Consider the following 15,118-nt stretch of genomic DNA (forward strand, 5'->3'; position numbering starts at 1 on the left):
ATTCTTCCAAAACAACACAAAATCTTTTTTAATGTTAGGGTGAATAAAGTCACATAGTTTTTGCCAAAACATTTTAACATCTGGACAGTGCCAAAATAAATAAACAGCAGTTTCAGGACATTCATTACAAAAGCTACAATTTACATCAATATATTTAAATTTATTCTTTATATATGATTTAGCTGGATAGAATTTATGGACAAGTTTAAAAGATATTTTTTTCACTTTATTGGTAATAAGATGTCTGTTAGGTAGCAGCCAGACTCTCTTCCACAGTACATCATCCACAGATGCATTCCAGTGTGAAATAACACGAGGAAGTGTAATAATATCTCTTTGGAACATATTCCTTATTAATCTGTTGTTATTGATGGGTCGCCTGGAAGGACAAATCTTTCCTACAGGTGTGTCCACTGGAGAGACAAGATTTAGGTTGTAAGCGTCAAGCCTTTGATGACATTTAAAAAGCATACACACACCAGAGGGGATGGCTCCAAAGACTTTTGCATAATCTCCAGGAGTCACAGGAATATTGTATTTTTCAAGAAACTCTTCATACGTTAATAACAGACCATCTTTGTTAAATTATTGATCTACCCATTTGATGTTATTTTGAAACCAATATTCCATAAAAAGAGATTTGTGTTTATACAAAATGTCTTTGTTATTCCAAATTAAATAGTTATGGGGTGAAAAATTATGTTTGTAGATGAGACACCATGAGAGAAAGAACTGGCGATGAAAAGCAGACATTTTAACAGGGATGTTTTCAATGTTTTAATTGCAAACAAGAAGAAAATGAATACCACCTAGTTTGGACAATATATTGTGAGGAATAATATTCCAAATTGAAGTGGGTTTTTTGAAAATTTGTTTAATCCAATTAATCTTAAATGTATTATTTAGAGTCCGAAAATCCAGAAAGTTGAGACCACCATTTTCATGAGGATTCATAATAACAGTCTTCTTCAAATAACGAGTTCTACTTTTCCATACAAAGAGCATTTTGTCAATCTCTTTTAGGGTTTTATCACTGACATGCAGAGCGAGAGCTGTGTATGTTAATCAAGAAATACCCTCTGCTTTAGTAAGAAGTACTCTTCTTCTCAACGACAAGTCTCGTAAGAGCCACTGGTTTAATTTACGCCGGGTTTTTTCTATGTTTGGTTCAAAGTTTGAGGAACTTCTTCTGTTTTGGTCCTTTGTTATTAGAATTCCTAAGTAGTGTACCTCATCTTTAATTGGAATGTTACATGGTGCCAATTTTGTGCAATCTTTAATAGCTAAGCTCGCATTTTTTTATATTTAGACTCAAGCCAGAGGCCACAGAGAATTCTTGAATAACACTGATTGCCAGAGGAATTTGATTTTCATTTTTCAAAAATAGTGTGGTTGTCATCTGCCAGCTGTGTTATAATTAGTTCTTTACCAAGAACAGAGATGCCTTCCACAGCACTCATTTGAATATGTTGAGCCACAATCAAAAATAGGTACGGAGAGGCAGGACAACCCTGTCTAATACCCAGAGACAGAGTAAATCTTGGGGGTGTGCCACCTGGTAGTTTGATAGAGCTATTACTGTTAGTATATAGGGTTTTAATAGCAGAAGAGAAATAGTTACCGATTTCTTTAACGATTGTAGGATGAAGTGGTGCTCCACTGTATCGAAGGCCTTATAGAAGTCTAGGAACAAAATAAAGCCATCAAGATTTAACATTTCAGAGTAATCCAGGATGTCTATAACTATTGTTCGTTATATGTCTTTTAGACATAAAACCAGACTGAGTTTCTTCAATAATTGAGTCCAATACCATTTTCAGCCTTCTGGCAAAAACTATAGCAAATATCTTATAATCGTTATTAAGTAACGTTATTGGACGCCAGTTATCAATAAAGGAAGTGTCCTTGTTGGATTTGGGTATTAAAGTTGTCAAGCCTTGTGTCATGGTTGTGGGAAGTTGTTCCTTACTTATACTTCCTAGAAAGACTTCGAGTAGAAATGGCAATAATTAATGGGCTTTATGCACGGTGCTGTTTTTTTTACTTCCGGTTCACGACACGCCAGTAAAAACGCTTCCGGTTAAAGCTATGGTAACGTTGTGGCTGTAGATTTGAACACTGAGGGAAACAAAGGAATAAGATATTGTTCATATTCGAGACAACAGGTAGTATAGTTGTTTATAGAAGAGTGTATTACTATAATGGTATAATATATAACGTGAGATGAAGCAGGAACACAAGTTTCAGCGGCGTGAAAGGTGGACAGCTGAACACTGCTGTGTTCCATTGTTACCTCGTCAGCTAAATACAATTCAACCATCAGTTTCCACACGTTTCCCTCGGATGATCAGCAATGGAAGAGATGGATGGTGAACATCAGAAGGGATAATCTCATCATCACTCCACACACCCGTGTATGCAGTCGACACTTTACAGCGCAAGATGTCAAAGAGCCGAGTAAGGAAGGCAAGAGGAGGCGCTGAGACCCGGCGCCGTTCCACTTTTATTTCCGTGGAACAACTTTTCTCTTGGTGAGAGAAGACTTTCTGTGTGGGAACGCACAGCTAGAGAACCAGAGAATGTGGAAACTGGGGAACCAGAAACCAGAGGCTACGAGAGGAAGTCGCTCCACTAAGGCAGCAGCTGGAGCAGATGTTCCTGTCACGTTTCGGGATACAGCGATTTGATGGGTCCGATGTGGACATAAGTTTTTTCACCCGGTAAGTACATTTGTTAGTTATCTTATACTTTTAGACCAGTTACATGGAGCCCCTCTTTAGAAATAAAGTGATAATAATAACGATAACAGCAATGACAATAATAATAATAATACATAGCCACGCTACATAATGCATAGTCTATTCTTCTTAATAATAATAATGTTGTTGATGATGATGATGATAATACAGTGTCACAAGAGGAGCTCCATTATTTTATTTTTTATATTGGTGAAAATTAAAGAGCTGAGTTATAGCACAGGAGATGGTATATTGCTTTCTGCTTATTGCTTACTGTAAACATCTAGCTTACATGTTGTCGACTGTGAGCAGGTCTGATTGTAAGGTCTGACAGCAGCAGGGTGAAAGGGGCTGCCCTGTACTGTGAAAATGTTAAGCATTTATTTTATAAGGTAACCCCTCAGTATAACTGAAGTTTGCAGGAGCTTCACCTGTAGAATCTGCAGGTAGTAAGCAGCCAGGTGGATGATCAGATGCAGATATCTGCTGAGAGTGAAACATCAAGGGGAAATGAGGGGTCGTCTTTTTATATTTGGATAGACTGGTTTACTTGTTAGACTCCATGAACATGGAAATTAAAAACATATTCTGAAATACAAATTAATAAGACCCCGGTCTAACAGGTGGTTGCTTGTAGCAGGAAGGTTTACTTCAGATCGCAGATGAAGGTCAAGAACACCAAAAGCATCATCAATGGAGAGATACAGCAGGTCCTTCCTCCCCTCTGCTGTCAGACTCCACAATTAGGCCTGTTCACAGCAGTGTTGATGTATTTATATTGTAGTTGTGTATATATATATATTTGTATACACAACTTGTTTATCTATTCATATTTGTTTTACTTGTTTACTGTGAAATTGTACAGCTGTCTACAGCACTATGAATTACCCCACTGAGGCATAAATAAATGTCTATCTAAAAAAAATTTACACAGCGTGTGGGGAAAAAAATGACTGAATATCTGACTAATGTAGTTTGGTTAACATTTATCCTGCTTATGGTAATTTTCAAAATAATAAATAAAACAAAATGGAATGTCCCTCAGGTGAAGTTAGGTCTCCATCTGTTTCCAGGTTTGCATCTTATGACCACCTGATGCGGTTTTGGCAGGTCATTCAACCATCACTGAAATACATGGTCCGAGCGACCAGCTTAACTGCTGATGATGCTGGACGACTGAGTGCTCCCACGGTAGGCCTTATTTGTAATTATGTGATTTTCCAACTACAGCACAATAAAGTAGTACAGCCAACCATTTATTTCTTATCTTGTGTATTTCACAGGGACGGGCTCTACACCCAATAGATGAGATGTTCCTGTTCCTGAACTACCTGACCTTTGGACTGAAGCAGAGGGACCTGGCTGACCGCTATCAAATCCACCAATCTACTGTGAGCAGAATAATTCTCACATGGAGCATTTTTTTGCTTTCTGTCCTGGGTGCACAGAGAATCTGGATGACACAAGAGAGGATCCGGGAGTACCTACCTGTAGAGTTCAGAGACTATGCTGACACCGCTGTGGTTCTGGACTGCACTGAGCTGAGGTGCCAAACCCCTTCTTCTCCCTTGCTACAGAGTGAGGTCTACTCAAACTACAAGTCCCACTGCACCCTGAAAGGAATGATTGGTATAGCACCACATGGTCCAGTGACCTTTGTTTCTCCCCTCTATGCTGGTTCGATCAGCGACAAGCAGCTGTTTGTGGAATCAGGTCTTTGCAAGCTTCTCCGTCCAGACTCAGCGATCATGGTGGACAGAGGCTTCCTGATGGACAACTGTGTGCCCTGTAAGATGTACAGACCTGCATTTCTTTCAGGAAGACATCAAATGCCTGAGAGTGAGGTCAGGGAAACGCAGGCAATCGCACACCTCAGAGTGCATGTGGAGCGTGTGATTCGAAGATTGAAAGAACACAAGTTATTGGATTCAGTCATTCCTTTGAATATGTTTGGTAACATTAATCAGCTGTACGTTGTTGCATGTCTCCTGCTGAACTACGAAAATGGCCCCTTGGTTAAGGCTTGGGCAAAGTAGAACAATCAAATCTGACATTGCAAGTGATTTTTGTAGAATAGTTAGTCATTGAATGTGATATTGTTATTGCTGTTTTAAACATTTTGATGCAATAAAAAAAGGCGATCTCACAGCCTTCCTTTGGGACACAAACGGTGGAATTTTAATTGTTTTGTGTTTGTTTGTTATTTACAAGCAGAGGTGGGTAGAGAAGCCAAAAATTCTGAAATAATAGTACTGTTACATGAGAAAAATATGACTCAAGTAAAAGTCAAAGCTAGTCATCCAAATAATTACTCTAGTTAGACTAAAAAGTACTTATTGAAAAAAACTACTAAAATACTGACAACATCAGATATATTCTTTTTAACTAAAAATCAATAACTGAAACAGTGATGAAAAAAAATGAACATGAATAAAACATCCATCACATTAAAACAGTCTCCATAAAACTGACGTAGCCACCAGCACAGTATGTTTGTTTTCTGAGATGGTCATGTGGAAGTCGTGTAACAAAACTGATTCATATTAATAAATGGCCAAAAAATAGAAGCAACAAATGGAATGCATGCAATTGTAATGGAGTAAAAGTAGTGTGTAGTGTAGACTACAAAGTCGCACCATTCAAATCCACTTAATAAAAGTTGCCCCTGCACCTGCCAGTAGTAGGCATGTGATTTTTTTAACTGAAGTATGTCATCAGAGACCCTGAGGTAAGTGCAGTCCACATAGCTTCTGACATGAGGACACTTCACCTTGTAGTGGAATATTATTTATTAAAGATCACACACTAAATGAGAATCAAACAAAGTATTTAATTAAGAGCTGATCAGCAATGAGAGTCACATAGTCAGAAAGATCTGCTAAGTGAGTCTGAAGAGAAACATGTGTGCTTGGTTAATATAGCCAGAGCATGAGCTGATAACATCGAGGTCGAAGGTCATTGTAGTAAACCCCTCATGGCCTGGTACAAGGAAGAAAAGAAAAGGGGGAAGGGGAGCTCATTAAATCCTTATCTGGGTACACAGTCATTCTCCTCCCTGAGTAAAACATAAGCCAAGCTTTAACAATGCAAAGTGTAGTCTACAGAATATAAGGGTTATGTGTAAATTTTCCATTACAATCCACTGCTTTCATTAAAATGCAACATATTAATCACACATAAAGAGAAAATTTACTCAAAGAACTCCAAACCACCAGCATCATCATATGGAGAAGTATCTGCTGGAACATAATGATGGAAATAGAAAGTGAACGTTCCGTTAAGCATACACTTGATGAAAGGAAGGACACAGCAAAATACAATCAGAACACAGGAGAAAAAATGCAAGAACCATTAGTAAGCCAGTCCCAGAAATTCCACCCCTTAGAGGGTAAATTAACATCGTTGCAGCCGTGCAGAGTGTCCCAGAGATCAGTAAGGGCATCATGGACCACAGACAAGTTAGCAGATAAGTCAGATAACATGGTCCAGACCAGTTGACAGGAAGGTAAATATAAGAGTGTCTGTAACATGTCCAAACCATATACTGAGGACATCCAAAGCCGGTATCTGATGGAATGTAAGACCAAGTGGTGTTAAGAACAGAGTTATTGTACATAGGAAGGTCAGGAAAAGGTAAAAGTGCTGTAAGGTTAAACACAACAATTCCTAAGCCCCACTCTGTAGAAGGAGAACAGTCAGGGAATAAATCACAAGAATTTAAGGTGAACGAGTCAGAGCGTTTGGGGCAAGGTGAGGATACACATAAGACTGGAATAATACGCTGACAAACTAGAGTGTCCTAAAAAGAATAGTGCATCTGTCCCATTTTGCTAAAAACAGAGAGATGGAGAAAACAGTTTTGGATGAAACACAAGTAGAGTTTGTATTGCTGGAAAATTCAGCGGGCCTCCTCCAGGAGAGGGGAGGGCTGGTGTGGTCAGGTAATGTTCCTAGGGTGTAATCTATTACCCATGATCAGAGTTCACAAAGTGGTATTCAGAGGGACTGGATATGGAATGAAAACTGATTGAGAGGGTGTGGCATGTGGCACCAGTCCACAAACATAACAGCTGTCATTTGTCAATTTATGAGCAGACATGTTAGCACCAAAGATCATCAGCGTTGTCATGATGCTGAAGGGTGTGGTCATCTCGGCGGTGCCTCCTCAAAGAGGGTGCTTCTGTCCCCTGCAGTCATCTGGCGGGTTGGGACGAAGCTAGGGAGTGTTGTGTTGGGCGAGGACCGGTTGGATCCAGGTACCAGAGGAGGAAGGGGACAAGGATGAAGAAGATGACGCACGACCATCCCCTCACGGCAGCCTGGGTGCACTTCATGTTGCCACGTGGAGGGTAAACTACCTCTCACGGAACTGACCTCAGGGATTATTCTGCGCTGTGGTTGAGAGGTCAGCTGGAACTGGGGTTGGTGTACCTTGGAACCTCCTTTCAAAACGCCAGTGCTTTCTTCTCGTCTCTGGACCAAGACCCAGTCTCCCGGAACCAAGGAGTGGAGCAGATCTGATGCTGGTGTGGCAGGCCTTCCCTTAACCACACTGTGCACCTGTGAGAGAACTTTGGACAGATTTTAGCAATAAGCAAGCATGTTACCTTCACAGTATGTGGTAGACATGGAGAGTCCTGGGGGATCCAGACTAGTGTGAGGAGGTCTGCCAAACAGAATCTCAAATGTGCTGAGGTTCATTTCGGGCACGTTTCCTCATCCTCATGTGCGAGTGGGAAGGCTTTAGGCCAGGACAATCCTGTGTCTTCACAACATTTAGCCAGCTTACCTTACAAAGTGGCATTTTCACGCTCAATTGCTCCGCCTGATTTGTGGGTGATAAGCACAATGAGTCTTAAGCTGGAACCCCAACAGTCCACTTACCTCTTTCAGGGCTGCATTGACAAAGTATGAACCAGTGTCAGATGAGACCTTAACTGGAATCCCCATCTTGGAATGATCTCGGTCACCAGAGCCTTAGCCATGACTGAACTTGTAGCATGCTTTGCTGAAAAAGCTTCAAGCCATTTTTTGGCCACATGTCAACCATGACTAAACAATATTTCTTATCTTCTGCAAGTGTTAACTCAATGAAATCCATCATCACGTGATCAAAAGGCTGATTAGGTGGTGTATGACCAGTTGGAGGGCAGGCAAGAGGGCGGGCTGTATTGTAGCCTGCACAGATCAAACATTTTTGCAATACTGTTCAGCCACCACAGTGAAGCCTTTTGTAAACCAAGATGTTATAGAAGATACCATCCCCCCTTTTGGCACATGGTCCACCCCATGTGACAACTTAGCAAACTAGGGGAAAAATTGACAAAGAAGGCAAGGTCTTCCATCAGTAGAGCGCACAATACCTGCAGAACCAGAGGTGCATGGTGGAATAGTCAATTTATCAAAAAACTGATATACTTTCCATTTTTGTTAATATGTGACAGTATCCCAGGTAAGAGTAAAATCGTACACAAAACATTAAAATTCTTGTATACTTGAATCCTGGAGTTGCCTGTTCTGGCATTCCCCTGTGAAACAATCCTCATCAGCATAAGCACATGTGTACAAGGTGATCATTTTCTCCGCCTGTAAAAGTTCTACCCCAAAATGTCATAAGGGACAAAGTCATTTTTGATTTTAAAATGCACATACACATATTTTACAAAAAGAGATTTCGTGTAGATGTCTCCTCCTCCTGTAAACAGATTATCAGACCTGCTTTTCATGACAATAAATGTGTGTAACTGTTAATGGCTGCAGAATTAGCAGCGTTATAAAACAGCAATCAGCCTTCTGTGGAAGCAATCCTGGATTAGAACCTGCTGGAAGAAAAGTTCATTCAATATCAGTCCATCAGTTGTCTGTCTTCAGGTCAGAGTCAGAAAACTTTGTCAAAGTCACGTCAGTAGTTCTGCGCAGAAAGGCCAAATCAGAGCAGGTCAATTTTCCTGCATTCATGAGGATCCTTAAAGTTCATTTTAAAATTGTTTGGGAAAACATTAATTGTTTTGGAGATTTTTATTAATGCTTTCAACTCCAAGATGATATGGACTCGAACCCAATTGGAATTTCTTTAAATAATGTGTCCATCATCAGCCAATTTTTCTCGAGCAGCTCTTTTCTCTTTTAATCTTTTACAAATCCCTTTTTTCATTATTATAATTTTTATAAGAGAATCAGTTTAAAATATCCATGGATATCAGACCAATATGAAACAAGTTTTTAATTTTCTTCTGGTATCTCAATGGTCATTTTATAATGCATTTCCCTGTTTTAATGCAGAGCTAACAATGACCTAAAAGTAATTTTACCTGCCTCAACATTTGTTGTTTTAGTTTTTTTTTTAAGGTTTTCTTTGTTTTACTAAAAGTAATTTGCATACAGTTACATCTGATGACAGTTAATAGAGGAGCTCCTTTAACGTAATTTAATTTATACATCAGCATTTTCTTTAGGTCTTAGGAAATTCGCTCTAAGCAATTTATTTATTGATTCATCTGTTTTCAGACAGACTTCAGATTCTTAGTTTGCTCGACTGAAAAATAAATCCATTATGTCTTCAGTTTGTATCTTTAAAGCTGTTTCAGATTCAATCCTTGTTTAATATAGATTCTAGATACAGTACCAAGAGTACTAAAACCTTAACCTAAGCCATTTGTGAAAGATAAAATTAAAATAATCAGAACCCAGAGACACATGAACAGTTTAGTGTGAATCATGCACACACTTAAGTTGTCAGGAAATCAGGGGACTTGCAGTTTGCATCACCACAGAGAACCAAGCAGGGAAACTGCCGTTCAGTATTTACAGAAATGTACATAAGGATCAGTATGTTGGCATTTCCACCTCTGGCAGGAAGGTTTTACTCACTCTCACAACTTCAGCTGTAGGAATGAGAGAGATACCATCTTATCAGATCCTGGGTCAGCGGTTAGACGGTAATCTGGAGAAAATATAGATTCATGTGTCAGTGAGTAACAATTAGGATGCATCTGAAGGGATCAAATAGATAAAACATTATTTTCATCTCGTTTTACTCATTTTCTTTCTCCTTTATAAATGAGCCGATCAGTGTTGGATAACTGAGGAAAGGTTGTTGCCACCAGCTCGCTAAACATGTTCTGTTCTTTCTAAATCATGAAAACAAAACATGACAGGGTTAGTAACTCATCATGTCATGTTATGTGATGTCAGTAGCAAGCAGGTACTTCGTTGCAGTGAGCGTGCGTGTATTTGTAAATGCGTCTCTCGTTCCAGCTGTGAACGAGTCTTTTGTGTGGGAAATGTCTAGAAGTGAAGCTTTCTTCTGTTTACTCTTTAACACTTTCTTTCCATAAAAGATGTAGATCTGCTTAGCTTCAGTAGCTATATTAACAAAGTTTTGCATCAAGTCATTAATTATTTATAGTATGAAATCAGAACAATCTCACCATTATTATTTTAACTGGTCACATGACTGCCTCCATCTCCGAGTCAGCTCTGCCGTGGATCAGTCAGATGGCAAACCGCCTTTTGATTTTATGGCCAATGACCCTTTTCACCACATGGATGTTCTCTCTCTGGTCAGTAGAACCGGATGGTTTTCCAACCTCGGGCCCCCAGCACCCACCTCTCTGTTCGCCCCTCAGAGCTCAGCGGCCACGCCACCTCGGAGCTGGTCGAAGAGCTCTTGTCCTGGTTTGTCCTCTGAATAAACGCATGATCAGGAGCGTTGTGGAGGATGGTGTTCTACCATCGAAAAACAGATGTTTACATGTCCATCAAACATCTGGTTTTAGTCTCTTTGGAACTAGAAGCAGAGGAACTCTGGTGGTAAATGCTGGAGTATCTTCTGTCTTTGTTTCTTGAATCATATAGAGTATCAGTGGAGCTGGTAGGAATGGGCATCCGTATCAGTTCGTAGGACATGGTGGTGATAGAAAGTTTATATATATATATATATACATATATATATATATATCAGTGGGTCTCTGCTGACTTTTATCCCGGCGGAAGAACTGAGTCGGGTCAGGTATGCAGCCTGTGAGCTTCAGGAGAGGGTGTCTCCGACAGAGACGAAGGGAGGGGGAAAAGAAGAAAAAGGAAAACAGGGTTAATATTTATCCTATAGAGATTATGTATGTGTCTGAGGAAAGATGCAAGTGTTTTCTCTCAAAGATTTGACAATGCTAAAAGTAAATCTTCAGTGTGTGTGTATGTATAAGCAAAAGCATTCTTCATTACAAGCAAAGTGTTGTTCAGATTTAACAGATCTAATTTCCTTTAAGGTAAAAATTGTTCATGTTTGACAAGTTTAAAAAAAAACACACAAATTAAGTAGAAAGAACGCAATAAAATTAAAGTATTGTGATGAAGGTGTCCATAAGAAAAGAATGAAATTCTTATAAAAAAATATTTTATAAATGCAAATACTAGTCAGCTGAGACTCAAAAACTATAGTTTTTTCAAACAACCAGCTTTTACAACCCGAAGGTGTCCTTGTGTGTATTAAGTATTCTGGAGCAGAGCAAAACATTTCCTCAGCCTGATCAGATCATTTTACATTATCTGGATCTTTTCCAGACGTAAATTTAGCATCTCCTTCTAATTTAGTTTTTACTGTTAAAAGTACCATTTTATTTCTTCATGAAATTTCTCATATCCTACTCAAACTGTTAGACAGAGCTTCGTTATTACCAGCAACGTGTCCTCTCTCTCTGCTGCTTCGGAATGTGAGAGAATCTCCAACCACACACACACTCACACACTCTTTGACTCTTTTTGTTATCTTCTTATTTGGTTTCATTACTCTTTCCTTTTATGCTTCAGCAATACGCTTATTTTATTTATTATATATTTATTTCTTCTTTATTTATTTTATAAGGTGCACCTATTTGAAATATTTATGTATTTATTATATTACTTATATTTATGTCCTTAACTATTATTGTTTGGCCCTTTTATTTATTTATTTATTTTTTTCCTTTGTTACATATTGGGGGGTCCCATTCACCCTCCTTCTCCTTACCAGCTGTGTTCCCATTTTGCAACTAGGACGTCTCCTGTTGGATTTTTCTTTTTCGAGTAGCCCACACTCAGGCACAAAAATTGACTAAAAAGCCTCTTATTTCCACCAAAGTTTTCACTTCGATGCCGGACTTGACCTACCCTACCTCAGTAGAATAGGTTTTCACTATTCTGCGAAAGCAGGGTAGGTCACTACCTTGTCTTCGCAAGATAGTGGGATTCCTACCCTATTTTCATAAGATAGTGAGAAAAGGGTGGTAAATGAGACTCCGATATGAAAACTTCTCACTGTGTGTGATTTTGGGTGCTGCTCCACACGCAGACTTCGTTCTGGATATCAGTGGTGTCTGAACGGAGTCCCTCCGCCGTCCCCTGATGGTTAAGGCTGACCCCGGGGCTGAAGAATCCTCCAGGATGAGCAGTCACGGGTTCTGGTCCTCCGGTCAGTCACTCAAGATATTCTGCCGACAACGCCAGATTGTTGTAGAATATTATTTATTAAAGATCACACACTAAATGAGAATCAAACAAAGTATTTAATTAAGAGCTGATCAGCAATGAGAGTCACATAGTCAGAAAGATCTGCTAAGTGAGTCTGAAGAGATACATGTGTGCTTGGTTAATATAGCCAGAGCATGAGCTGATAACATCGAGGTCGAAGGTCATTGTAGTAAACCCCTCATGGCCTGGTACAAGGAAGAAAAGAAAAGGGGGAAGGGGAGCTCATTAAATCCTTATCTGGGTACACAGTCATTCTCCTCCCTGAGTAAAACATAAGCCAAGCTTTAACAATGCAAAGTGTAGTCTACAGAATATAAGGGTTATGTGTAAATTTTCCATTACAACCTCTACCAGTCCAAATGCAGGTTCAGCTTTTGGGTCGTAGATCAGACCATCTGGTGAAGCCCCAAGCCACGGCGCATCGGGATGAATGATGAAGCCACATGGGTAGTGGTTGACGTCCCTCGCCAGACAATACTCCTCTATTGCCTTAGGCTCCAGCTCGAGGCCTCTCTTCATGTCGGCAGTTTTGTAGCCTGACCGGGAGATTTGAACGGCCAAGCTTTCTGCCGATGACTGTCCTCTCACATGGCAAACTTCTCTGAAGCACATCACATGGATAAACAGTATATAATTAAACATTATATATATATATATATATATATGAAGGCAAAGTTTTAAAAACAAAATCATATTTAACACAGTTTCTTATTCCGACAGGATCATCATGTTTGTTTACAACTATATATCCTGTTGGGTGAAAAGTGCACATACCTAAATCTAGAGGATGTCGCACGCAGCCTCCTTAAGAGGTGCCATTCCTGCAGAGAGCTTTGCTGCCTTGTGCTCTCCTCAGTTCGGTGGGCCATGTCATGTGATGTTTCCAGAGACATCATGTGGAGTTGCTGATGATGGCTCAGTACAAAGCAGCACTTGGTGGGGCCCAAGAAGTAATTGGAGGGAGGTACAGATGGTCGTGGTGTTGCAGTGGAATGCAAACACGTTTTAGGTGGGCTCCATGCTGGGAGGAGATAGGAGAGGACACTTCCTTCTTGAACTTTGCCAAAGGCACTGTCCACCAGTGGTATAGCCCCTGAAATCCCCACGGTGGTTATAAGTGGAGCAGTGTCCCTTGGCATCTGTTCATAGGCCTCGTTCAGGTGAAGCACAGTCATGTCTGGGAGCTCGCAGGTCAGGTTTGAGGCTGCTTTGTATAAATTACTCCTGCAATTACAACACAGCATAATTGTTTTACATGTTCAGTCAAATATTTTATGAGATCAATTCAGTTTAACCTTCTGACCTGCCAAACTTTGGAGTAGACTTTATTCTTAAGAAGTTGTTCACGCTGCTTGTTGGTTTGGTATCATCTACCATGTACTATGTACTCACTGCATCTATGCCTTCTCTTGTGCCTCACTGTTAACAAGCTGTGTGCTTTAAGAAGAAGAGTGTGCCTGTGTGCATGCTTATAAAGGGAAATTCAATGAAACAGACAAAGGAAAATAAATGAACTATTCTATGTGTAATGTATTACCGGATTCCTTCAGCCAGTCTTCTTTCTTTGGGTCTTGCTGATACTATCACCATCTGATTGGTCGGACCAGGTTTGAAGCCCTGTAAAGAAATGTAAAAGTTAAAGATGATGTTTTTCTATGTGTGTAACTAACAACATTATGTTAAAAAATTTGGATTTTTCACCTGAGTACGAGGTTTGTGCCACTGCTGTTCAGAATGTGTGCAGCTTTGTGTTGGGGGTACAGCTGTAAGTCCCTTCTGGCTGTAATCAGCAGACTGATACAGCAAGGCTGCAACATGACTGCACAGGGCAAGCCCAGCAACACATGAACACTGGTACGTCAGCAGCTCAACAGGTTTAGTGTCTTTGAGAACCACCTGTAAAAGAAGTTGATAGAAACAGTACCATGTGAAGTGTTTTTATATCCATGCAGTGAATGATAGCCCTAAAACTGGTATGACTTATAAAAACACAGCAACTAAAGTTGTTAAACTTGTTATATGTTTTAGCCAAATATTCTTATATGTTAAAATACTGAATAGACATAAAATACTGAATTATTTTTGTCTAGTGTGCATTTCTGTAGTACCATTAACCTGCCAGGGGGTCTACAGATGGAAATTAGCCTTGAGCTATATTTACATTTGACTGAATGTTCATTAATATGCATCGTTTCCCCTTATTTCGTCTAAATGAAAAAAAAAACTCCTGACAATAAATGTAGAGCTACATAGTTCCCATCACATTAATAAACCAGAGTAGAAAATACCTCTGAACGACAGACATTAACAGCAAAAATTACAGCAGCATCAAAACCCAGAACTGCAACTAACTGCCGTCTGAGGTGATATTTAATAAGTAAATTCTTCCCGCTGCTCCCATTTCCCTACACTCAATGAATGCGGCTTCTGGCTCTTTTTCATGGATCTGAAGCACTTTGTCCTCACTGTCACTTCTGTCTCATTCTTGTCGGAAACTGAGGATGAGAAGCAGTAGTGACTTATTAGCAAATGGTGCTAACCAAAGAACACACAATATAAGTAGCAAAGCATTACTATATGTCAAAAACAGACCAAATATATTTCTGTGTAAAATGTGAGCTTAATATTTACTGTTCTTACTACACGGTGTCCTAATCACATTAACACGTTGTCTTCTTATGATGCTACTGTGGAAGTATCAATGCATCAAGAGTTGGGAAACAACAGGTGCAGTAGCTCTGGTCTGCAGAATATTAATAGTATGACATTATAACATGATATCAAAATGATGTCAACCAGCCCCCCTACAAGGCTGCATGCCTGGATGCTGTGTGTCTGAAAATAGTAGCAGGCAGGCTATATAAGCTTGGGAG

General features: G+C 39.7%; 1 protein-coding gene and 1 long non-coding RNA gene across 2 annotated transcripts; one reads left to right on the top strand and one right to left on the bottom strand.

Annotated features, from left to right (window-relative positions):
- Window positions 1-3,806: 3,806 nt before the first annotated feature.
- LOC121655153 lies at window positions 3,807-4,790 on the top strand. The gene is made up of 2 exons (XM_042009603.1): window positions 3,807-3,929; window positions 4,022-4,790. Exons 1-2 carry the CDS (start codon window positions 3,834-3,836, stop codon window positions 4,772-4,774), a joined length of 849 nt encoding a protein of 282 aa, XP_041865537.1. The 5' UTR covers window positions 3,807-3,833; the 3' UTR covers window positions 4,775-4,790.
- An 8,613-nt stretch (window positions 4,791-13,403) lies between these two features.
- On the bottom strand, window positions 13,404-13,981 carry LOC121656068. The gene is made up of 3 exons (XR_006013367.1): window positions 13,947-13,981; window positions 13,783-13,862; window positions 13,404-13,469 (listed from the first exon to the last, which is right to left on the bottom strand). It is a non-coding gene; the product is annotated as an uncharacterized LOC121656068 (long non-coding RNA).
- Between the last annotated feature and the right edge of the window lie 1,137 nt (window positions 13,982-15,118).

The sequence above is a fragment of the Melanotaenia boesemani genome, chromosome 16, assembly GCF_017639745.1.
Source record: "Melanotaenia boesemani isolate fMelBoe1 chromosome 16, fMelBoe1.pri, whole genome shotgun sequence".
Lineage (NCBI taxonomy): Eukaryota > Metazoa > Chordata > Actinopteri > Atheriniformes > Melanotaeniidae > Melanotaenia > Melanotaenia boesemani.

Coding starts and splice junctions, on each gene's coding strand:
- LOC121655153 (XM_042009603.1), top strand. CDS start 3,834: ATGCGGTTTTGGCAGGTCATTCAACCATCACTGAAATACATGGTCCGA. Junction 3,930..4,021: donor GACGACTGAGTGCTCCCACG/GTAGGCCTTATT, acceptor TGTATTTCACAG/GGACGGGCTCTACACCCAAT.